The 24301-nt window shown below is 37.5% G+C and overlaps 4 protein-coding genes and 1 long non-coding RNA gene across 6 annotated transcripts; 3 read left to right on the plus strand and 2 right to left on the minus strand.

Moving 5' to 3' along the window:
- Nucleotides 1-124: 124 nt before the first annotated feature.
- On the minus strand, nt 125-2821 carry hmgb1b (high mobility group box 1b). Of its 2 annotated transcripts, none has more exons than XM_005926429.3 (5): nt 2604-2821; nt 1358-1513; nt 1113-1258; nt 826-1000; nt 125-727 (listed from the first exon to the last, which is right to left on the minus strand). In XM_005926429.3, the coding sequence occupies exons 2-5, from the start codon at nt 1502-1504 to the stop codon at nt 590-592; spliced, it is 606 nt and encodes a 201-aa protein (XP_005926491.1). In that variant the 5' UTR covers nt 1505-1513; nt 2604-2821; the 3' UTR covers nt 125-589. The 2 variants fall into 2 exon arrangements, with proteins under 2 accessions (XP_005926491.1, XP_005926492.1); XM_005926430.3 differs by lacking the exon at nt 2604-2821 and adding an exon at nt 2140-2267.
- LOC102298419 (high mobility group protein B1-like) lies at nt 2645-5717 on the minus strand. The gene is made up of 4 exons (XM_014334899.2): nt 5704-5717; nt 5393-5590; nt 5059-5280; nt 2645-2792 (listed from the first exon to the last, which is right to left on the minus strand). Exons 1-4 carry the CDS (start codon nt 5715-5717, stop codon nt 2645-2647), a joined length of 582 nt encoding a protein of 193 aa, XP_014190385.2.
- Nucleotides 5718-13554: 7837 nt separating this feature from the next.
- On the plus strand, nt 13555-15539 carry wdr95 (WD40 repeat domain 95). The gene is made up of 8 exons (XM_014334900.2): nt 13555-13682; nt 13773-13856; nt 14013-14078; nt 14459-14689; nt 14989-15074; nt 15170-15262; nt 15346-15391; nt 15467-15539. Exons 2-8 carry the CDS (start codon nt 13824-13826, stop codon nt 15515-15517), a joined length of 606 nt encoding a protein of 201 aa, XP_014190386.2. The 5' UTR covers nt 13555-13682; nt 13773-13823; the 3' UTR covers nt 15518-15539.
- Nucleotides 15540-16733: 1194 nt separating this feature from the next.
- On the plus strand, nt 16734-18166 carry LOC102299060 (WD repeat-containing protein 49-like). Its single transcript, XM_042219699.1, has 5 exons — nt 16734-16751; nt 17032-17101; nt 17604-17844; nt 17938-18043; nt 18161-18166. The coding sequence occupies exons 1-5, from the start codon at nt 16734-16736 to the stop codon at nt 18164-18166; spliced, it is 441 nt and encodes a 146-aa protein (XP_042075633.1).
- An 852-nt stretch (nt 18167-19018) lies between these two features.
- LOC121814317 lies at nt 19019-20133 on the plus strand. Its single transcript, XR_006054274.1, has 3 exons — nt 19019-19583; nt 19782-19884; nt 20034-20133. It is a non-coding gene; the product is annotated as an uncharacterized LOC121814317 (long non-coding RNA).
- The last annotated feature ends 4168 nt before the right edge of the window (nt 20134-24301 follow it).

Raw genomic sequence — 24301 nt, forward strand, 5'->3', positions numbered from 1 at the left:
ACAGAATTACAGATGGACTGAAGGGCCCTATTTGCATGTAATGAATATAGAATACATGGAAGTTTGGTAGTTTTTAGATATTGTGAGATGATTAAAATTAGGAGGAAAAAAAAACAAACTTGTTAAAAAAAAAAAAAAAACGACCTTTATTGAAGACATTCTTGAATGTCGACAGCTGCATTTGATATTAGAGTGGTATTCAAAGAACAATAAAAAGACATTGGGACAGCACATAAAAAAATATTTTTCAAAATAAACAAAAATACACTAGCAACTCAGAAATCTCATTTTTGAGTTGGAACACCTAAGGACTAGTTACTTTCATACTTATTTGTAGTCCTCCTAGACTGTTACATAATATGGCAGGGATAAAGTACTACCACTAGAAAATTCCAAACGTAAGATATGTAGTGTTGACTTTACAAAAAAAAAACAAAAGAAAAAGGAAAAGGAGAATAACACTGTACATCTTAAAAACATTAAATATACACATGATCTTGGTCAATCTGACTTCGGTTTTTCAAGATGGTGAATTGAGATATAAGGATATATGGCATAAACAAAACTGCAGGTCCCATCCCCAAGTGAGCTACTCATCATCATCATCCTCATCTTCCTCTTCTTCTTCTCCTTCCTCCTCTTCTTCTTCATTGTCATCATCATCATCATCAGCTGCAGCAGCTGGTCCTGAATCCACTTTTCCCTTTGTGCGGTAAGCAACAATATCCTGTAACAGAGAGATGGGCTCTTTTCCATGCTCCACAGACAATAACATTTTTCTATCAAATCAACAAGTTTAACTTCCATGTCATTTTGTATTATCACCTTGTCATATTTCTCCTTCAACTTGGCAGCCTTCTTCTCATATGGCTGCTTTTCTTCTGCAGATGAGCTGTTCCACATCTCTCCCAACTTCTTTGCTGTGTCCCCAATGGAAAGGCCTGGATTTTCACTTTTTATTTTTGGGCAAAAATCTGCACAGAAGAGGAAAAATGCAGACCTGTGGGGGGAAAAGAAGGAAACGGAAAAAAACCAAAAACGTTGCCGTTTAATTGCTCAAAAAACCCCTACAGTCTGAAAGAAAATGAGAAAGTGTAGATTATAGCACATACGGTGGTCTCTTGGGGGCATTGGGGTCCTTGAATCGCTTCTTCTTCTGGCCCTTGGGAGGCACGTAATTCTTCATTTCCCGCTCATAACGCAACTTGTCTTGCTTGGCCATGTCTTCAAACTTGCCTTTCTCTTTTGGAGACATTGTCTTTGGAGAAACACAGCCAGTTTTAAACAATCTAAAAAATAAAATACTGAATTTAGAAAACTGAAAATAAAATCTAATATTATGAATAATTCCTTTTACCTTCCATCGCTCAGAGCATTTCTTGGAGAACTCTGAGAAGTTGACACTGGCATCAGGGTGTTTCTTCTTATGCTCCTCCCGGCACGTCTGCACAAAGTAGGCATATGAGGACATTTTGCCCCTCGGCTTCTTTGGATCCTTCCCCATTTTGGCTTACTAAATTTTAAGGAGAGAAAATACAGTTTTAAATTCAAAGTATACCAGCACTTTCATGCAATGTAAGTAATAGCATCTGAATGGCCCTCGCCAATTGTCTGCCTCCTACTCAATCAGTTCCTCACATCTATTGTTTAAACTGGGTGGTGGGAGGAGGGTGCCTGGGGTGACTGATGATCCATTGTATGAAGAGGCTAGCATTTATTAAAACTACAATCAGCTACACATTACTCTACTAGCGCGTTAGATCAAACGTTTACCTATACAAGCTAGTAAAAACAGTATAGTGCTGCTTAATTTTAGCACTCCGACAATATAACGTGAAGCTAACCGGCTAAAGGTTCTACGTGAACACATTAGCGTCCACCTCATTTGATTGTTCATTAGCTTTTAGCCATCTTGCTTTGTGTCCTCTTGCTATCAGCGTTAGCCTTCAAGCTAGGCTAGCATGTCACGGTGCTCATCTCGGGAGACGATTATGAAAATGGCTGATTAGACTGCTAACAATGGCTAGCTGCCCGTTTTTCAAACACCCCTTACGTCCTTCAGAACAAATTTGCCTGTTACTGCTGTCACCCCTCTAAACGCTAAATATTATTCGACTAAAAGTTTAGTGAAAGTCGTACTAATGCCGGAGAATGATGCTCTGCCTGTATCACCGTACTCCGGTTGCCTCAGCACCAGTCAACGGTATTAACCTACATTCAACAGCCAGCTAGCGCTAGCCTTTATGGTAGCATCCAGCCACCTTTAGCACGCACCACAGCAGCGGACGTTACGTTAAGCGAAGTGTGGCAGACAGTTAACTCGACCATCAGGGCTCTTGTCCTTTAACCCAATGGGCACTTTATTTTAGTTATTACTCATGGCCGTGGTGAATGTCACTGTACGGTAACTACTTAGCCAAGTTAGCAAGATAACGTTAAACACCAGGAGCGTGATACTGAGTTAGCATCCCATTCAGCTCAGCCATGCAACCAACTACGTACAACGTTAATGTATACTGTGCAAAGCATATCCCAGAGCATCGTTTCATTCATAAGAGCCGCACACTATTCGCTTTGTTTAAGATTACGTTTATAGTGCTTACCCCTACAGCGCTATATGAGGCCAGCAGCACGTCGGTACGTCTCAAACAATGGGACGAAAAGCACCGTCAGTGCGCGGTCTTTCGGCTGCGAGAATCCGTCTGTGTTTATTCTGTGTGTTGGGCACCGGCTGTCGGACATTGGCTGCCGCCAACTCCTTGGAGTATCTTATTGGACACGCGCTGTCAGTCCTGCTTGTTGAACGGTTGGTTGTTCAAAACACGGCGGTGTGATGGCGCTCGGCTTGAATGCCAGTGAGTTTAACTGCAGGGAAACACAAACGGAAAGAAATGCAGAGCCCATTAGTAAAAAACAAAAAGGAAAGACTAGCAATTTGAAGTTACTCCTAAGCTTACCTTAAAGGAGCATTATCAGCGAATCATATCGTTTACGTAACTCACTGCTTTGAGAAAGGGTGTTTGTCCCCGTTCTGATTTATTTATTGTCTATTTTACCACATGTACATGTTAAAGCAAGTTTTAATATTAGACAAGAATAAATTAAAAAAAATTTAAATGATAGTTTCATTTATCCAGCGAAATATTAATTATTATTAAATATTAATGAATTAGGTATGATTTAACACATTTTTTGAAAAGCGGAGTTCAATTTCACTGGCTATGGAAAGCACTTAATTAGGTTTTGACAAAATGAAGTGGTCTTTAGTGATGTGCGATTCCACTGATTTCTTTTCTGATCCGATACCAAGTAAAATCCAGGGTGGTATCGACGATACTGATCCGATACCAATACTTTGTACGAAAACTTAATGTTTCATTGTATTTCATAATACAATATATAATTGTATTATGTAATTGTAATAATAATATAATAATATAGCTTCATAATGATTACAGAACATTAGACTACTTGTTCTTATTGCTTAATAATGCAGAATTATCATATAGAAATAAAAAAAACTTGAAGTTGTGCTCTATTTGAGCATGTTGCCTGCCTGCAACACTAAAGGACTCCGCGAGATACGTCTGTCTCGCCCTAGCAGCACCTGTCCCTCTCCTCCTCTTCAGTTCACCTCAACATAAGCTCATCATATTCTGTGATATGATTTACTCTGAGGTGTTTGACGAGGTTAGTGGTGTTGCCACAACACCTCACTGTCTTGCCACATGTATCGCAAACCGCATCTTGGCTGTTTGTGGATGTAAAATACGTCCGCACATGACTCCGTTAACACTCTGCCATTGTACGCCAAGGGGCTGCCACACATTTATACAGGGTGGGCCATTTATATGGATACAACGTAATAAAATGGGAATGGTTGGTGATATTAAAGTCCTGTTTGTGGCACATTAGTATATGTGAGGGGGCAAACTCCTCAAGATTGGTGGTGACCATGGTGGCCATTTAGAAGTCAGCCATCTTGGATACAACTTTTGTTTTTTCAATAGGAAGAGGGCCATGTGACACATCAGACTTATTGGTAATGTCACAAGAAAAACAATGGTGTGCTTGGTTTCAACGTAACTTTATTCTTTCATGAGTTATTTACAAGTTTCTGACCACTTATAAAATGTGTTCAATGTGCTTTCCATTGTGTTGGATTGTGAATGCAACCCTCTTCTCCCACTCTTCACACACTGATAGCAACACCGCAGGAGAAATGCCAGCACAGGCATCCAGTATCCGTAGTTTTAGGTGCTGCACATCTCGTATCTTCACACCATAGACAATTGCCTTCAGATGACCCCAAAGATAAAAGTCTAAGGGGGCCAGATCGGGAGACCTTGGGGGCCATTCAACTGGCCTACGACGACCAATCCACTTTTCAGGAAACTTCATCTAGGAATGCTCGGACCTGGCACCCATAATGTGGTGGTGCACCATCTTGCTGGAAAAACTCAGGGAACGTGCCAGCTTCAGTGCATAAAGAGGGAAACACATCATCATGTAACATGTAGCATCATGTACAGCCATGTTTCACATATGACTATGAAAGGCGTAAGAGGAAGTAGTTCCTTCCAATTCAGACGATCCGAATGATATAGTTTCTTTCTACTCTGTTCCTTTTAATGATAAACTACAAATTTACCCCAAAGTACTAAAATATCGATATTTTAATATGAGAATCGATTCTACAACATAACTTACTGGTATCAGAAGAATCGATATTTCAGTATCGATCCACACACCACTAGTGGTCTTAAAGATCTCAAAAAGCACATCATGCAACAACTTTGTACAGGAAACCTTCCCAGGATTTTCCAGCCTACTAAAATGACTCAAAAGAGTGGATTGACAACTCGTCCATAAGGTCATAAAAGAACCCAGAGCAATATCTAAAAAAAACTCGCAGTCTCACTTCCCTCAGTTATCCTGCATTTCAGATTAAGTCGGAATTTCCAAGTTCCCAGTTGCAATTGTTATATTTATTTCAGTTCAATTAATTAACTTTTTATTTTTGGGCGAAAATCTGCACAGAAGAGGAAAAATGCAGACCTGTGGGTTGGAAATATGACAAGGTGATAATCATTTTGGATTATCACCATGTCATATTTCTCCTTCAACTTGGCAGCCTTCTTCTCATATGGCTGTTTTTCTTCCGCAGATGAGCTGTTCCACATCTCTCCCAACTTCTTTGCTGTGTCCCCAATGGAAAGGCCTGGATTTTCACTTTTTATTTTTGGGCAAAAATCTGCACAGAAGAGGAAAAATGCAGACCTGTGGGGGGAAAAGAAGGAAACGGAAAAAAACCAAAAACGTTGCCGTTTAATTGCTCAAAAAACCCCTACAGTCTGAAAGAAAATGAGAAAGTGTAGATTATAGCACATACGGTGGTCTCTTGGGGGCATTGGGGTCCTTGAATCGCTTCTTCTTCTGGCCCTTGGGAGGCACGTAATTCTTCATTTCCCGCTCATAACGCAACTTGTCTTGCTTGGCCATGTCTTCAAACTTGCCTTTCTCTTTTGGAGACATTGTCTTTGGAGAAACACAGCCAGTTTTAAACAATCTAAAAAATAAAATACTGAATTTAGAAAAAAAAAATTTAATTACAACAACAGTTGCCTTAAGATGTTTTTTTTGTTGGTCTGGAATGTCCCTTCGACTCCAATTTTCTTTTCTGAAAGTACCAGCCCCACCAACCTGCAGCTGTGCATAATACAAATACAGCATATTACAAAAAGCAAGTATTATGCTGTATTGTTTGCGACACAGGAATGGCTCTTCCTTGTTGAGAAGCAAATCAAATCCTGTTTTTCTTTATATTTATTTTAACTCGGGAGTAACAGCCCTCCTGAATTCTGTCACCCAACGTATGAGGTAATTGGAATGTGCTAATAAGGTCAGTGTTCATAATTCAACAATAAGAAAGAGACTGGGAAAAAAGTAGCATCCATGGGTGAGTTTACTGCTGATCAACAAGAATACATAGGCTTGTCTTGCATTTGCCAAAAAACATCCTCCAAAGAACATCCCAAAACTTTTGAGAAAATATTCTGTGGACTGATGGGACATAAGTACAACTTTTTGGAAGCCTTGCATTAAACTAGCATAGCATTTCATAAAAAGGACATCATACCAGCAGTCAGACATGGTGGTGCTAGTGTGATGATTTCAGGATGCTATACTGCTTCAGGTTCTTGTCGAAACTGATGGAACCATGAATTCTGCTTTCTATCAGAAAATCCTGAAGAATATTATCCGGCCATCAGTTTGTGACCCAAAGCTGTGAAGTACAGTTTGGTTATGCACAAGACTAAGTCTCTGAATGTCTCAAAAAATAATAAATAAAAGGATGGTTTTAGAGCGGCCCACTCAGAGACCGAGGTTAAATCCAATTGAAATGCTTTTGCGTGGCCTTAAACAGGTCATTCATGTTTTAAAATCCTTCACTGGGCCTAAATTAAAACAATCCCAAGACTCATTGCCAGTTATCACAAATGCTTGATTGTATATACTATAGTCATTGATGCCAAAAGTGGTCAAACTAGTTATTAGGTTTAGGAAGCACTCACTTTTAAGTTAGGGAATGTAGTGTTATCATTTTTTTAGCAGCAGCAAAAGTAATAATAGCAAAGCTTTGAGGTGACTTCTAATAGTAAAAACTTCTGAAGTCCATTTTTTGTGTGGACAAGGATGGATGAACAAAGCCAAAATGTTAAATGTTTACCTCCTGCAACTATGAAATATCTTATTTTATGTCATGTACTATTTTTAGAAAAAACAAATCATGATATTATCTAAAGTTTAGTTTATACAGTTAAAAGATGTGTAATACAGTTGAAAGAAGTGCAGTACAGAAGAATTGCCCATTTCTCTTTTAATGTTTTTTATTTATAAAATGTTCAGGAACTATTAAATCTATTGCTGTAAGTTATTTCTCTTTGAATTGTTGATGAGTTGAATATTGATTACTGAAAAATATACCCAAATGTACTTAGTTACTACCCACTATCACCAGTAACAGACATATAAGGCGCCTGTAACAATGCTAAATTTTTAATTCAACATCTCCCCTGCTGTGCTTCTGTTTAAATGTTGTAGGTCTCCATAACCACAGTGCATACTACATCCTGCTTGGATCAGCTTTGACACTGTGTAGATAAAGCTTGTGTACGTATAATGCTCTAATTTTAATACTCACAGGAATTGTCAGCATATGCTTTTCATCAGGATACCAATGAAGTAACTTTTCATCTAAAAAATTTAATGGATTTAAGTACACTGAAATCAGCTATAAGAGGAGATGCTAGAACAAACCACCAGTCACCAATGGCAACGCAAGGTAATGTTAAACCAAGGATAGGTAAACACAAAAAGAAACCCAGTATGGAACTTAAAATGTTTTCTTGCATTTATTTTGCATGTTATTGTAACATCAAAAGGTTTTGTTTAATTAACGTACATGTTATACCAGTTTTGTGTTTTTTAAACTTAGTTATCTGCTTTTTTATGTTTTGTTTTTTCTTCTTTTAAAATGTTTAGTTTTTATTATTTTGGGGTGTTATTTTTAGTTGTTTGTGGTTGTAATATGAGTATTTGTCAGATTATAAGATTTGAGAAGTTAGGAATTGTTTTGCCCACTATCACCTGTAGCAGACATATGCAATGTTCCCTCTAAACTGCATGCGTGCGCAATTGCGCACTGATGGCACGGTCCCTGCGCAGAAAAAATCTGCGTTGCGCACAAAAAAAAATCTAACCTGAATTGAAATTAAAATTAAAACTTTGACAATTCTGTTTTGCAGTGTTAGTCAATAAGTGACTGGCGGCTCCAGTATGGGATTGGAATGATGCCACCTTATCCCATAGTCCAGCCAATCACGCAATTCACATTCACGTAAATGCACAGCTAATCAACGTCGTTGACAGGCTATGACAGCGTCCTTATGTGCCGACACCGGTGTTTTAGCTAGAAAAGCGGCGCCGCGTGGCTGTTGTGGAGTGAAGCCACGTTAATGACAACGTGTACAACCATTGGAGATGTGAGCAGGACAGAAGGAACAATTGACGGAAAAAGTGTGGACTTTATACCAGTTTTTAAATTGTGTTGATAGGCCACGTAAAACCAGAGTTATGATAAAAATATATGCAATGTTTGGTTTTCTTCTGGATTACTATCGTTGTTTATATTTACTGCGGGAAGGAACGGTAAAAACCTATAAGGAAAACGCTTGAAAGCACTCCAGGAAGTTTTAGGAGTGACGGCGGTTTTGAAATGCCAGAGATTTGCAACGTTTAGAGCAAATTTTGTGTAGTTAGTGTTTAGTGTAGTCAATAGTTTTGTTGTGTGCGTCAGAACAATGAGGCGACTGCTGAATGTTACAGGTGTTACAGCAGTGATACATCTCCTGTTGTCAGGCCTGCAGGTATCAGGCTTTTGATGTTCTCCTTTATCTCACAGTGGACAGAAATTATTTTTTAGAGTAGCACAAATAATTTGTGTGGCATCAAATTTGATGCAGAACAGCTGGTTGTTCTGTAAATAGTTTGAAATGTTTCTTTAAAAAACGCCTTGGCAGCATTTTTAGGTAAACAGCTGCAAAAATCTTTGTTGTTTGCAAAACTCAGTAAGTTTTTAAAGAAGTAACTATATAATTAATTACCCAACATTGGTCTTTGTATACTTTATTTTGCAGACAGAGAGTTACAGGACTCTCTCCCAGACCACAGACTCATAGTCCGCTTTATTAAAAAAAAAAAAAAAAAGAAAGTTTTGTTTTCAAAATTGGAGTTCAAGTTATTTTTACTTCCAATAGTGTTAACATACTACACAGGTCATGAACAAGATGTTTTTACATTTTCATTGTAAGTGGGATAAAGCAGTTAAAAGGAGTCTAACATAAATGTAAATGCTGTAATTTGATTATTTTAATAAACCATGTAACTTGGATGGATTCGATGCTGGCGTGACCACAGTGCACACGTCTACTGTTGCTCACAGTGGTCCAAGGGATCGCTCAGGGAGTTTGTGCGTTCGCTCAGACACATGAAAAATTAGAGAGAACATTGCATATAAGGCACCTTATATGTCTGTTACTATATATATAAGGCACCTCTAACAAATCCTTATAATACAAGCACATGCACCACAGTCACAATATCCCATTTTATACTCTCTTATTAAAAAGATGCACCAATTACTACTCATGTTTTACGTGGCAATTTTGACCAAATTGACTAACAGTAAATTTTCCAGTATGCTTTTGTTTTATGTGATTTTTGTCCAAGTCCATGTTAATATTTCAAGCAAAATCTGCATAATATTAAAATTACAGAGAACTACAGAACTTAGAAGTACAGATTCATTTTTTAGTACAAGTCTACATTTATTTTAAGCACAGTTACATTACAGAGGTATACAGTAGCCTTTGTTATACTGTCGTTACTATGTAGATCAAAAAGTTTAATTTGAACTCAGCTTTAGATGTGCCATGTCTACAGTGATTGAAATACTTAAAAAAGTAGTTACAGTATAGTAGTATTTTTTCCAGGGGGGAAACAGTGGTGGGATCCATATGAAACAACTCACAAAAGGCAATTCATCTACCAGCCAAGTTCAGCTGCAGATATTTTCCTGTAAGTAAAATCATGGACTTATGAGGCTCTAAATAAGCATACACATTATGCATGGTTGTGTGTGTAATTATGTGTCTGTGCTGGTACTTATGTAGGAAGCCCCTGTCAACGTCATTGATAGACTCATATTCACAGTCTGGACCTTTTGGTTCAAGTATATACAGTAAGGACTTTAGCTGGAAGCCTGCCTGTAAACCTGAATGCATTCGTACAGGAACAGCCTCAGGGCAGAGGAGAAATAACCCGCATCCCAGCAAGGTTGGCACCAACCCTCAGTTTTTACATTTATAGTGAAATGGCATGCTTGACCTTTCACAGTGTATTGTAACCTTTAAATTAAGCTATTTTCCCCCAAGTCTTTCATGATGTGGAGGCTGCCAAGGGATGTTGCAAGAAACTCTGACCATATTGCATTCCCTTTGAAATGCCTCCCTTCTGAGGGTGAGATCCGTAAGGCCCTAACCGCACAGTACCTCTCCACTTACAAATGTGACTTCATGGGTACACCTCAAGGTACACAATTTTCAGTCAATCTCATGTACGAGAACTCGTCAGAATGGCTGACTACATCTGTGCACACACATCCAGATGTCATAACATTTCATGACATTTCTCTCTACAGTTCATTTTCCATTTGCCATTCATTTTCATTTTGTCATGGTATTTTCTTCTTGACAGAGTACAATGACACTGAAAAAGCAGCCAGATGGTTTGCACCTATGCACAACAGGCACCGCATATCACTCTCTACTGACACTGTGATGAGGGACAATTATCGCCAGCCAAACCAAAAATCTGAACTCATGGTCAGTGTTTCTCACTGCTGCAAAACAGATCCAAATGTGACCTGCCCCGGTATAGGTACTGTCTACTCAAAAACTATAGAAGATGCATGTAAACAGCAGCTCTGGTGATTTGCAGTGTATTAGATGATGATTGTCTATGTTACAGTTCCCACTGTTGTACCAAGAAACTTGCAGATTCAGAAGAATCGTGCTAATGTAGCAACCTATGACCATTTTTTCGGAAAGCCAGTCAATACTGTCACATCTGTGATGAAGTCTCTGACACCCCAGGAGCTGGAGCAGTTACACAGAATTTTACCTAAAAGGGGTTAGCACCAGTTTATTTTATTTATTTATTTATTTATTTATTTATTTATTTATTTATTTATTTATTTATTTATTTATTTAAATGTTTTAGCTTTATAACAGATTGTTCAGTGATTGTGGTTTGACAGATGTGCTTATGTTGGTTTTTATCTTTTGGCTTTACAGAGCAGGAGGCTCTAAAAGTGGTTTTGAGTAAAGATGTCTGTCCAAACAATAAGGAGAAAGTCAATAAACTTCCAGCAGCTGTGCGTAACTCAGACTCGCCAGAGTGGAGATCAAGCTGGCCAGGACCTCACTGAATTTCATCATTTTATATTAGCTGTTTGTGTTTTTATGTAATCTCAGTTCACTCTGTAAAATCAGCACAATAATATTATGAATTAAAGATGAAAGAATTCATTTTTGCTGATTTAGTTTTTGTGTGCATGATATTGTGACCTAACGTCTGTGCCCAATAATCAAATGTTCTCGTGCTTCTCTTAGTTTTATATAAAATATATTCCCCAATCGGACTTAACTCAATTCTTATACAGCTTGATAACAATAAAAGAAAAATGCTTAACCTTTGTAGACACATATTAGCAACTGTAGGTTTGCAATGTAAATTAAATGAAGTGAAAGTTAAAATGTGGCACAGTAGTTTAAAATACAGAACAATATCTCAATAGCTTATTTCTATCCATTTGCAATGTTTACATGGTCACAGCCCTGATTCTTTGCAAGCACTGGGTCTTGTTTTAAGCTGTGTAGTCTCAGTTGTCACTTTTGGTGTCTTAGTTACCACGGGGCCACCTGCTCTGTTCAGGTGTAATGCATAAGTGAGTATCAGGTGAGCTAGTGTAAGATCTGACTGATTAACGTCTGTTTGGAGGTCTCTTTGAAGAAATGTTTAACACTAAAATGTGCCTTTTACGTCACACCAACCTTTAAGATACAGGAATTAAAAAGAATGCCTTTGGGGAAAAAGGTTCGCTCTTCTTCAGCTTCGGGAAGATTAGAGACTCAACATGTACACAGGTAATCTGCTCTGTTATTGTTTACCCTGCCGCCACTGGAAATCACATTGCTTTTAAATGTCAGCTCTAACAGAGTTTAAATGTCTAGACAAGTGATAAAAGTTGAAGCCTTGCTTTATTCTCAGTCTTGGTTACAAAATGTTTGCTGTAGTCATGGGGCTTGTGTTGCCATCTGTGGTAGTACTTAGTAGTTATCCTGTAATGCAGGAAGCACTGTCACCTGGGAATCATAATCACATTCCTAGGATTAAACAGATCATATCCAACATCACTAATGTTTCTTTTTCAAACATGTGAGAATTTTGATTCCTCTAATAAGTCCCTTCTTGTATAACTGAAGGTTAAACGTTACTTACCCATATATCAAATCCTCCAGCATCCTCTCAGAACTGAGTGGTTTAGAGGAGAGGACAAGAAACACATCTGGGCTGGGATATCGGGATGAGAAAGCAGATGATTCTTCAGTACCAAGACAACTGACTGACAGCGAGGATGGAAAAGAACAGCCTGACTGGTTGGTGAAAGAGCTGCTCAAACAGAGCAGACGGAGGCACTCTGTCACACTCGGAGATAATGAGAAAATCACGAGACAGCAATATCACCTCATCAATTCAACTTACAACCTCAAGGTAAAAATCTAAATATCAAGCTAAATGCAAAATGAAATGAGTGAATAAATGTTAACCAAACCATCTCTCCAAGAACAAAGTCCAGATGGGATAATATCATTATATATTTTCACCCCTTGCCCATGAGCTTTCTTTTCTAGAGTTGCTACATTTAGCCTGAAGATGTCACTAGAGTGCTGCAGTTCTGAACTTGACTTTACAGACCATGTTAAAGATCCCGAAGAGCTTTTAAACTTGACTACAGCTGAAGCACATCCTACCAGTAGCAGCATGGATGTGAGCTAATGCCAAAAATGCCATTTTAAATCAAGTTGATGATCAATTTACTTGCTCCCTGACAGCACATCGGGCAGGACAATCTATCCCAGAGCCCAGGATGGCCATGTTTCAGGCCAAAGTAAAACAAACATTGTGGCTGAGCCAACTACTTAAAAGGTCCCCAGTAGATTCAAATTCAAGCTTTCAAGCTGACAAAAATGATAGAATTATGTGGGAGGCTGGTGCAAATGCAGCAGCTCAACTTTGTGGGTTTCAGTTGCAGATGTCAGTCAGACTCCTAGCTAATGTAATGAGCAGTGCGCCTTAACAGATTAGGCAGAAAAGGCTCAGGAGTTCAAAGTTATGCATCTCTTATAAAGGGATCTGCAAAGCAGTCGAGGTTATGTGAACACTTTTAGTCCTTCCATCACTCTGACTGATTAAACAATTATCTCCCCAGTTCAGGAGATACCGTGGGGAAACCTCAACCCTAGTTTCATCCTTGAGGAATTAGGCTGTTTATCCGTGTTATTTATTAATGATAGATCAAAGAGCTTCATGGATCAAGGACCAGTTGCTAGGAAACCATGGAAAATCTGAGGATAGGCCATTAACACAGAGAGCATGGCCTGCCATCCGGCCTTGTGGAAGCATCTTCGAGACATGACATTGCTGGTGGTGCCTGTGGTGACCATTACAGATAGTAATTATACTCTGAGGTTGAGCCCTAATCATATGTGCTGATAATGGTTCAGTGTAAAATAAATATATACATAAAAAAATAAATACTTTTAATTTGCATTTTTAGCACTCAGATTTTAAGAACTGCTTAAATGGAGTGAAAAAAAATGGAAGAAGCATATTTGCCAATTACACTTAATTACTTGTTTTATTTTTCACCATGCTGATTTATTCTAATAATCCAGGCTGCCTTGCATAATAGTAACTGTCACAATTCCCTCCTTCTGATTAAGATTGATGAGAAAATATCACTTGAGACCCTTGAGAAACTGAAACTAGCATTTGAGGTATTGTGTGATCTCTTCTGTTTTTAAAAAAAAATGTATTGTCTGGTTATTCATTTCTGAAATGTGATTTAATTTTTTTTTCTTGCAAAGGAATTTGAATCAGGTGGATTGAGATACATTGATGTGGCCAAATTTGGACCTATGATGAAGAAGTGTTTGGATTTACCTAATGCAGTAAGATAGCATCACACCTCTTTTTGCATCTCTGTCTCAGATTTTTTTTAAAATCTGCCTCGTCTGTATTTCCCTTTATCTACAATTAAGGAAATTGCCTGAAGAATTTACCGTAGAAAAGTGTCAGTTCATTCTTCCACTCTTTAAATTTCACAGACCTACATGGAGATTCAAGGGTTATTTAAGAAGATTGATTATTTAGGCAAAGGGACGATTTCATGGGTGAGATTATTTATGTTTTTTTGTGAAGCATACACCCCTTCAAAACACTTTCCCATGTATGTAAACACCAGGATTATGCAATTAAAAAAAACAAAAGCTAGACAGCAGTAAAATTACTTTGGCTAGTGGGGATTTGTGAACCAAGTATAAATAATAATTATCAGAGTGCTCCTAGCCCTAGGTTGACTGTAAACTAATATATTCACCTTGTGCAGTAATAGTAATGTATCTTCCCTGGACATTGGACCTTTAATTTAATTGCAAAATTTTAGGTTAGTAAAGAAAAGGCTAAAAATAATTCCTTAAAGAACTGATACAAATGTAATAATAATAATATACAGAAGAACACTGGCTTTTCTAACACACAACATGTGATACAGGGTGAGTTCTGCACATACATGCTGCAGCAGTATAAAGGGCAGGAGGAAACTGCAAGACGCAACAACCAGGTGGCCTTCATTCTGCCAGCCACCATGAATTCCTTTAATCACGGGATTCCTATTGTCAACATCCAGTCTACTCATGATGACACCATCGTAACAGTGCGAGAAGACGGGTGTGCTTGCCACTGGAGTCCTGAACTTAAACCCCAGAAGACCAAACACCTGTTTGTATGTTTCAGCTTGTGCACATTTACCTGAATGCTTACTGTCAACACCATGATTACTTCCTGATGACTTTTTAAAGTCAACTTGTGGGGATAGGTTAATTGGATAGTCCAAATTACCACTAGGTGTGAATGTGCGAGTGAATGTGAGTGCGAATGGTTGTCTGTCCCTGTGTGTTGGCCCTGCGACAGACTGGCGACCTGTCCAGGGTGTACCCCGCCTCTCGCCCTATGACAGCTGGGATAGGCTCCAGCTCCAATTTTGTAAATATGAGTTTTTAATGTATTTGTTAATTCTCACAGAATGAAGATCCAACAAATACAAAGTCAAAATGGGCAAGTGACTTTGCTCTGATGAGCGAGTACAACAAGCTGATGATCGCGACAGGGTAATGAGAAGTGGTGAAATAAAATTTAGTCTCATTAACTACAGGTCCTGGGCTCTGCTAAGTTTGTTTATGTAGATATCTTTACTATTGTGCAGGGATAGAGAGCTCCAGCTTTATAACCTTTTCTCTCTGGAGCCTTATTGTCAGATCAGTGAACTAGAAACAATACCCCTGACAGTGGACTACAGGTGAGCAGCAATTCTTCATGCTAGCATCGTCTTATGACTACCTAAATGAATTCTTTACACAGTGTTTGTTTTTCTGCTCATAGCTACAATGGCCAGGATAAATGCTGTGTTCTGTATGGAGACTCTGAAGTAGGTCTTGTTATTAAAAGCTGATTGAATTATCAAACAAAAATCTGGCAGAGATCTAACTGCTTTGTCTCTCAGGGATGTGTGACTATCATGTTAATATCCTCTGCTGGAGATACCTTCAGGTAATGTTGCTTTTTCAAATACTTACACTCACTTAAATTCAAGTTTTGTTTCTGTATATATTATGAATGCATTTCGTTAGCTTCATAGCATAAGTGCCTAAGTCATTTTTTGGTCAAATTGAGATTTTTGCCTAACTTTACTCCCCTACCACTGCTGCATCATCCTGTCCGTCTGAAACACAAAACACAAAAAAATGACTTAGGCACTTATGCTATGAAGCTAACGATTTGAAGATATTTTTGTGACATATTTTTGTGACTTTAAGCAAAACATTTTGGCTATTCAAATTTAAGTATTACCTCTGATTTTCTCCACTACTGGATGATCAAAGAAAAGCCTGGGAGAGGCATTAACCATTCATAGACAATCATATGTCAGTACTTCAGTACTAGTTTTTCTCCCAAATCATGATCTTGCTTGATCAAAAAGAATTTGCAAGTTAAAAAGAAATACCTCAGAAGACAAGATATATTTAAAATGTGTTTGGTGATTCTGCATAATACACAGCAATTAAAAGTTTGGGATGCTCTACTGAGTAATATCACCCACTTTACAATAACTCCCACACCACTTCAGTTGCATGGTAACTGCAATACTGAGGCTATTATAAGATGGCTATTATGATTTGCTTTCTTGAGATTTTCTTTTTCTCTCTTTTTTTTATTTATTTTAAAGTTAAGGTCAGTTTTTCATCCTCCACCGATTGTGGAATATGGATCCTCAGTGGAGGATCCTCTACATACACTGTAAATCCAATTTACTGCTTCCTCTAGCACCGTCTAATTTTCAACGTTTATATATTTATAAAAGCCAAGTGAAGAAATTTTATCATCAGTCACTTTTGGTGCCAGCTGGTTTTTAACTCAGTGATTTTTATTAATTTTTTTTGTTTTATTTTAATTATCATGCAGTTTAAAGGTAAGTTACCTTGATTTGATTCACTTTTTAACACTTTTGAGAGTTTATTTTAGACTGTTTCACGGAGGATTAAAACATGTGTATTTTACTAGTAGTGTTATTACTGCTGTCATTTAATTCAAATTATAAAGCAACAATCTGTAAACGAGAATATGATAATCTGTAAACAAGAATGTAATAGAGAATATTAGTCAAATTTTTTAACTTCATGTTGCTGGTTATTTTTATGTTATTTAAAATTATACCTCAGATTCTATGTGTCCCCTAATTATACATAACTTACATGAAGTTGCATCTCTGAATGTCTGATGGTTTTCAGGCATGACTGAACATCTCCACATCTCTTTTTATAGGTTATGGAATAAACTGCCAAAGACTGAAACTATACCTAACATATCAATTAACCATGCAGTTCTTTCTCCAAACCTGACTTTTATTAGATGGAAGGTTCATCATGACTGGGTGACACAGGTGACGTTTTACCTTTCTGTGGTTATGCTCCATACGAAGAAATATATTGAGGTTTGGTCATGGTGTGATATTTGACATATATTATGAAATGAAAGTCCTAAAACAGAAACATTTCTTTCCCAATTTAGATTAAATATTTTCATAGTCTTCAGGTTGTTGTCTCCTCATCAAACGAAGAATCTTCTTCTCTTGTTATAGGTAATTTCTGTTCAGCTCTATTTCCGTCTTTCCTATATAATATGTTCAGTACAATACCAGAAAATCATACATTTATTGTTGTTACTTGGATGTACATATTTACTTGTCTGTTTTGGATGCATACACAGTGTCTGTAATGAGAGAACCAAATTGAAAATCACGCATCCTTAGGATGGTTGTTAAAAAATAGATTTAAAAAATCAACTCCTTTGTATTCTGCAGTGTTCAGTAATTAAACTCAGTTTTGAACATTAGGTAGCCTGGATGGATAGCTGTGAGAAATGACTCATGATGACTCATCTATCACAAATTCACCAATCTATTCCCACCTGTCTGTGTGCGTGATCACCCCGCATGTGGGCATGTCCACTTGCAGACTTGGTCATTTATTCTGATAATGACTTACCGTTGGTGCAAAAGGAATGTTTTGATTGATGCTCGTACACAAAGCCTAACTAAAATGTGTATTGTTTATGTTTTATTTTGTTTTTTCCTTCTTGAGGCTGCCTGCTGCCTTTAACAGATGCTGAGCAACAGCTGAGTGAAATTAAAGAGACCTGTTATGAAGGTAAATCCAAGAAGATCCAGCTGAGTTGGACACCACAGGTCCGGGCATCGTGTGATCAGACTGTCTTTAGCATCTACAAAGGTGTCAGGACCTTTGACCTCTGTCAGAAGCACAGATTGCTGATTACTGGAGGCATGGATAAACTTATACGCCTGTGGAATCCACATTATTCTGGGTAAGGGACCTAGAGTGACTAGGATTTTGTTCTTTGAAGTATCATGTTTTTAAAAAACAATCATTTTTTCACCTGATTCAATTTCAATTTTAGAAAACCAACTGGTATTTTGAAAGGCCACTCTGCTCCTATCATCTCCATCCGCATCTCCTCAGAAGACAATCAAATCTTCTCTGTCTCAACAGACTGCACTGTGAAAGTGACTGATGACTCATTTTTATGTTTTACGTGTGATTTTACGTTTTCCAAAGTATACAAATGATTTGTGATTCTTATTGTTGTACAGTCATCAAGCCCATGTGCATTTCTCCAACAGTATTAGAAAACTTGATATAAGGTTAACTTTGCCAGTTTAGTGCCACCATGTTCCAGTGGGGATACTTATACTTTTCTTTTTAGTCCACTACATTTTAAATTTGACAGTGAGTTTCAATTGTATCACATTACTTGATAGATGATTACAGATGAACCATAATAATAAGGATTCAGTGGTACAATATAATACCGATAGAAGCCATCTGACTGTATATACGGTCACGTCAAAAAGAAAGTTTCTATGCTGTTCTGTGAAACAGTAAGTGCCCCGTTAGTGTTGGCCTGGGCTGCTAATGAAGCACACTTGATTGACCGATCATCATTGAGTTTGCTGATTTGGAGCAATCATTGTGTGTTAATACAATAATCAATGTTCCCAGAAGTAGACAAATTCACCCCAACTTCAGACCATGCAATTCTCAGAGAAAGTAGAAAAACTCCAAAATCTATATCTCAGAAACTACAGGTCAGAGTTAGAATGTGAAATGTTCACGACGGTACAATTATTAAAAAAAAAATAAAACAACAAAAAAAAAAAGACCGTTCTTGTTGCTAGGAGAAAGCCTCTTCTTTCTACAAAGAACAGCAACATGGTTTAGGATTGCAAAGCTGCATTTTAACAAATCACAAGACATCTGAAATAATGTTCCTTGTACACACCAAACCAAAGTGGAGCTCTCTAGCCACAGTGAATGATGCTATGTTTGGCAAATATCAAACACAGCATATTAGAACAAACACCTCATGTGAACAGTCGAGCATGGTGGTGGAGGGGTGATGATTTAGGCTTGTATTGCACCAGACCTGGGCTCCTTACAGTCATAGAGTGAGCTATACATTTTGCTGTATACCAAAGTATTCTAGAGACAAATTTGAGGCCATCTGTCTCAAAGCTGAAGCTTAAAGTGGATTATGCAGCAGGACGGTTATCCCAGACACATCAACAAATCTACAAAGAAAGTAATCAGGGTATCACAATGGCGAGTGGGCCAAAATTCCTGCACACCAATTTCTCACACACCAATATGAGAAGCTGATCAAGTAATACAGAAAATGATTACTTCAGGTTTTTGCTACTAAAAGTGAATCTGCAAACTATTGAACTCATAGTATTTAAATGTAAGATGTAAAAAATATTTTACTTTATTTTTCACATAAATGTATAACTCTAGTATACTTTATTCTCTCATAAGACATAATTTATACTGTGATTAAAAGGATAAACAGTAAACAGTGTGAGGTCTTTCACTGCTGTTCATCTGTTTACTTCAGATTTGGCATCTTCAGGATCAGTGTTGCCTGTTTACAGCAGACCCCAAAGCAAGCCGGATTCATGGTGATATTTCTGCATGCGCATATTCCCCTGCAATGAAGTCTCTGTATATTGCAGCGGACTGTATGACTATGCTCCCTCTGAAGTTAAGGTAGGATGTCATGCCTTTGAGCTCAGTTAGCGAGGGGATCCAATATGCTCTGAAGTTCAATACAGCTGTTGATTTTAAACTAAAATCCTACTTTCATTCTGAACATGGAGATTTATTTTTGCAGAGATGACTGTGTCTCCTTAATACTAATCTCGCTCTAGTTATTTCATTCATCTTCTTATCTTTTTCTTCTGTCAGGCAGCGGCTTCACCGTCACTTCACTGTTTCTCATAATGAGCCTGTTTTGTGCTGCGGTTACAGTAAGGAGTTTCGTCAGGTAGTCAGCTGCACTGAAGGATCTGTGAGTAAATTACTGCTTTGCAACATGTTAACCACCTTAGGAATTCTATTAATAATGATTCCAGTGTCTGTTAAAACACATACACCACCATCATATTAGATATTCTGAAAATCAAATGTTTAATAAACCTGAGCTGTTACTGGTTTTAGGTTGTGAGAATCTGGGATTTTGACACTGGGTGTCAACTTTTTGAGTTTGGTGGCTCTCACGAACTGTCTTCTATCACTTGTTTGACATTTGATCCCAAAGGGAGAAGGTATGATACAATATTTAGTGTCACCTTTTATATAATATAATAAGCCACTACCTTATCATACTTATATTACATTGCCATAAGATGCCATTCTCACATCGTATGTTCTTGAGTCTGCAGACTCGTCACTGGTGGAAGAGATGGATCTTTAAAGATCTGGAACTTCAACAATGGTCTATGCCTGAAGACATTAAAGAAAGGCATGGGTTTCTTTTTTTCTTTTTCTTTTACTCTCTCAGAAAGTTTGAAACATTAAATTATCTGATCATTGAAAAGTCACTTTGAATTTTTTTCTCCCTGTAGATGGTGAATGTCGTGAGGTGTGTGACTGCATCTTTCTCCAAGTCCACAGGAATTTGTGAGTAATGATGTGATATTTGGAAGTGTTTTTGGCTTAGAATAAATTTGAATCCACGCTGAGCTTGTGCAATTTATGTTTGAAGCTATGTGATGTCAGTGGGAAGGGACCGGAAGATTGACATTTACCCAGTGAGTACAAAAGAAATGAACGAATTCAAGGTATTATCTGTCAGTTGTATTTCAGAAATCCCCATCCAATTATTTCTTCTTTCCTCCATCCTTCCATCATGTTGCATCCTATTTGGATTTGTTTACACTGTTATTACCAGCTAACCTCCATTCTGAAATAGAAAATAAAGACGGTTCATATCACATATGCCCTTCTTAAAATTGTTTTATAAAACCAGACAAATGAAGGAGAAAAAATGATGCACATTTTTAATCCCATGTCTAATGACATGTTTTATCCTTAAAGGATGTTTTAAAGATGAAGGAAAAAAAGGTATTGCTAATATAAAAAATTCAAAATGCCTCCCTGTTTGCTGATTAAGCGTCTGTACTTTGTCAGGACCTACCTGAGGATCTTCATCATGTCCAGAGGCCACAGGCTTCATGGCAGGATGATCTGGTAATTACGAACACTACTACAAATATTCTTTTGACAACAACAAGTCTAACAACAGAAGCTCAAGTTAAAAACATTTTTAAAAAAGTGTTTAGTGCCCTCTGAGTGAGCTTGTGTTCCTTTGTGACATGTATTTTAGGTGAAGCTGATGTCAGCCAAAGCACAGGCTTTTGTACTAAATTGAAAAAAGGGCAAAGTGAGTCTAGTGGAACACATTAAAAAACTAGAGTTGTAGTCTATCTAGCTGAATCACAGATTATTATTATTGTGTCAGATTATCATTGTGAAGTCAGTGTGTTGTTTTAAATATACATTGGAGATTATTCAACAATGCACATGATCATAGCATGGAACATAATCTTATAATAACTGTTATAACCTGGTTGTATACAAAACATTGAATCACATTGACCATTAAAATGCTTTTCATACAACAATTGTAATGCATTCTCATAATGTGCCAGTGTAAATTCTTGGACTACCACAGCATTTTGCTGGTCATACGTTTGTGTGAAATTTTAAATGTGGAAAATTGACACAGTGTGGCATTGCTATATTTAAGGAAAAGAAAATAGCTACACCTACCTCTTGTATTTCTGGACAAGCTGAAGCCTGCATCTGATTTTTCAGTACCTACTTAGGTTTGTCTGTGTAATCAGAATGCTACACAACCCACCGTGGTGCATTTTATCCTTCCTGTCACAGAACAAATCATCTTTGTACATTATTTAGTAGGGGCTGCCGGGCCAGTCCTGACCATGCTTTGCCTCAGTCACTGTTGCACCTACAAACACTGAAAATAAAGCTTCCCTGCTGCCCCTGTGTTCATATTATACAGACATATAAAGAATACTATAGTCTTATGAAAGTCCAAAGAATAATTTTTGCTGACTGGCTGAAAAGCTCAGAGGGAAAGATGGGTAACAAAGCTTCCCTGATCTCTGCCCTGCTGCGTAGCATTGCCTGCAGACAGATTTTAAACTCAAGCAGTGAAATATCCCTTCCCGCCTCACTCTCCTCTCCTCAGTTTTCCACCTTTACTCCTCTCATAAAATTGTCCTCATAAATGTCTGACAATACTTAATTATGCTGGCATTTTACTAATTTTATTCCATACACATCAGCGTCCTCACATCACTTCTTTGGGTCTTAGTTCCAGTGCAGCTGAACTCTAACCTGTCACCTATACTTGTATTTCATTGCACGCTCTGTTCCACACAATCTGAGATTCTGCTGAAATGATGTTTCTCTCACTGATTTAGTCCAGAATGCAGACCTTGAACACCAATACTACAGTGTCTTATAAGGTTTCTTATTATTTTGTGTATACATAAAATTATATCAAGAGTTTTATTAAAGAAAAAACACTTGTTATTGCAATACCACTAAAATGCAATCTTTTCTTAATGAAGAATCAGAAAAGATGTGTTCTTTTACCACCTTCTAGTGTATTACTAAACAAGGACTCTATGTTCTTATATAATGGCATTTGGAGACATATATGTAGTTATAAAATTCCGAAGTATGTTTTGTTCTATTATAAGACACAAAAGGAAAGCTCAACATAATCTCTTTTGATTGACCATCATATCTGGATATGATGAGACAACAAATTATGCTGCTTTGGACACTAAACATTTAATCGCCTCCGCAGACCAAGCGAATCCTGACTTCATTACCAGGTAAAACTGCCAAGTGCTCAGATTTCTTTCCATTTTTTTTGAAAGTGACTAGTGCTCTCAAAGCTGCGTAATCAACCCCCTCAAATATCAGCTCATAAATTACAGTTTTTGTTTCATCTGATCTCACCTGACTAATTTGGTGGAGTTATCTCTGACAGCGGGACACAGTTCTGCATACATGAGCTGCAGGAGAAAAACTGATTCTCATTAATGCCGTATGATTCATTGGATGAAGCAAGTCCCATGCCCTTCCATCTCTTTCATTATGCCTCATGGTTCCTTTCACCCTCAAAGACGCCCATTAACAGAGCAGAAAGGCTACATTACAGTGGCCAAGAAGAAAAGTGACCCCTTTGATTATCTACAGCGGGCTCTCTTGAAATTGTTTTTCATTAATGGCCTGGAGGAGGAAGATCAATGGGTTGTTTTATATGTACTGCTCTCCTCCCCATTACCCACTGAGCCTCCAGTTCAGTGTGAATTTTTCAGTTCCTCCAGATGGTCAGTGTTGTGTTGCATCTCATTAAACTTTAAAAACATGACCTAGTTCCGCTAAATATTTCACTTTGGCACGGAATATAATCTAAGTTCAAAATGCCATCTGCTTTTCCCGGTTAGTGGTGTATACAGTTACACATTGGCAGCATCACTCCAAGCAAAATCCTCCTGTTGAGTGCAGTGAGAAATAGGCACATGAAGAACGAGATGAATCACTTTGTATCAGTGTGTGAAGTACAGCAGCAGGACTAATGTTTGGCTTGTCTGCTTGCTCAGGGGTTTGACATCAAATGAGTTGCTAATCCATGTGTGACATATTTGGCTTGAATATTTTAGGCAAAATCAAGACTTCAGTGAAAGCTCTTTGACATTAATATTAGGCCTGAAATAACTCAAAAATATTCTCCATCCTGATTCCTCCCAGCTCTTTAATCCTTTGATTTTTCATTTCCTGTAAATTATTGCTTAACAGAAGTTGACCTTTCTGGCATTTACGTATTCCATGAGGTGCACAAACTTCTTGATCATTTCTAAGCTGATGAGATTCAGGAATTGTTTTGGCAATATTTTACAAAGTATTCACAATAACGCAGAGTTAAATGAGAAGACTGATATATTGTTCAAATTGAGCTAGTTGTATAATTTGTTGCCTTTTTTCTTTCTTTTTTTAATATATGAAAGAACTGAGAAATGACATAAGTTAATCAAGCTAGCTCTTAGAGGTATATGATTTGTATCAGTGTATATAGTACATGTGTAGGATTCATTGTTTAGTAAATGTGTTTAGTAAAAAAAAATCAAGTGAAAAAAGGTTGGTTTCCAAAAGAAATAGTACTTATTCAGAAACATGTGCATGTATTCAAATTGTTATGTATTTAAGTAGTTATAAGCCATTACTGTAATGTAGATAATGAAATACAATGAAATAACATAAGTGTATGTGTATATAATCCCCATTAATAGTTCCATATCTATCTATCTATCTATCTATCTATCTATCTATCTATCTATCTATCTATCTATCTATCTATCTATCTATCTATCTATCTATCTATCTAT

This window comes from Haplochromis burtoni, unplaced genomic scaffold, assembly GCF_018398535.1.
Source record: "Haplochromis burtoni strain Fernald_Lab_line unplaced genomic scaffold, NCSU_Asbu1 Contig_36, whole genome shotgun sequence".
Classification (NCBI taxonomy): domain Eukaryota; kingdom Metazoa; phylum Chordata; class Actinopteri; order Cichliformes; family Cichlidae; genus Haplochromis; species Haplochromis burtoni.

What these genes read in the sequence shown, in the direction of transcription:
- hmgb1b (XM_005926429.3), bottom strand. Translation starts at nt 1,504, where the DNA reads ATGGGGAAGGATCCAAAGAAGCCGAGGGGCAAAATGTCCTCATATGCC. An exon ending in AATGCTCTGAGCGATGGAAG is followed by an intron (nt 1,259 to 1,357) that starts GTAAAAGGAATT and finishes GTTTCTCCAAAG; the next exon opens with ACAATGTCTCCAAAAGAGAA. An exon ending in TGAAGGAGAAATATGACAAG is followed by an intron (nt 728 to 825) that starts GTGATAATACAA and finishes TCTCTGTTACAG; the next exon opens with GATATTGTTGCTTACCGCAC.
- LOC102298419 (XM_014334899.2), bottom strand. An exon ending in AATGCCCCCAAGAGACCACC is followed by an intron (nt 5,281 to 5,392) that starts GTATGTGCTATA and finishes TTCCCCCCACAG; the next exon opens with GTCTGCATTTTTCCTCTTCT. An exon ending in GTCATATTTCCAACCCACAG is followed by an intron (nt 2,793 to 5,058) that starts GTCTGCATTTTT and finishes TTCAACAAGCAG; the next exon opens with GACTGACAGCGCGTGTCCAA.
- wdr95 (XM_014334900.2), top strand. Translation starts at nt 13,824, where the DNA reads ATGATGAAGAAGTGTTTGGATTTACCTAATGCA. An exon ending in GTTTGGATTTACCTAATGCA is followed by an intron (nt 13,857 to 14,012) that starts GTAAGATAGCAT and finishes TAAATTTCACAG; the next exon opens with ACCTACATGGAGATTCAAGG. An exon ending in GCAAAGGGACGATTTCATGG is followed by an intron (nt 14,079 to 14,458) that starts GTGAGATTATTT and finishes CATGTGATACAG; the next exon opens with GGTGAGTTCTGCACATACAT.
- LOC102299060 (XM_042219699.1), top strand. An exon ending in ATCTTCTTCTCTTGTTATAG is followed by an intron (nt 17,102 to 17,603) that starts GTAATTTCTGTT and finishes TTCCTTCTTGAG; the next exon opens with GCTGCCTGCTGCCTTTAACA. An exon ending in TGGAATCCACATTATTCTGG is followed by an intron (nt 17,845 to 17,937) that starts GTAAGGGACCTA and finishes TTTCAATTTTAG; the next exon opens with AAAACCAACTGGTATTTTGA.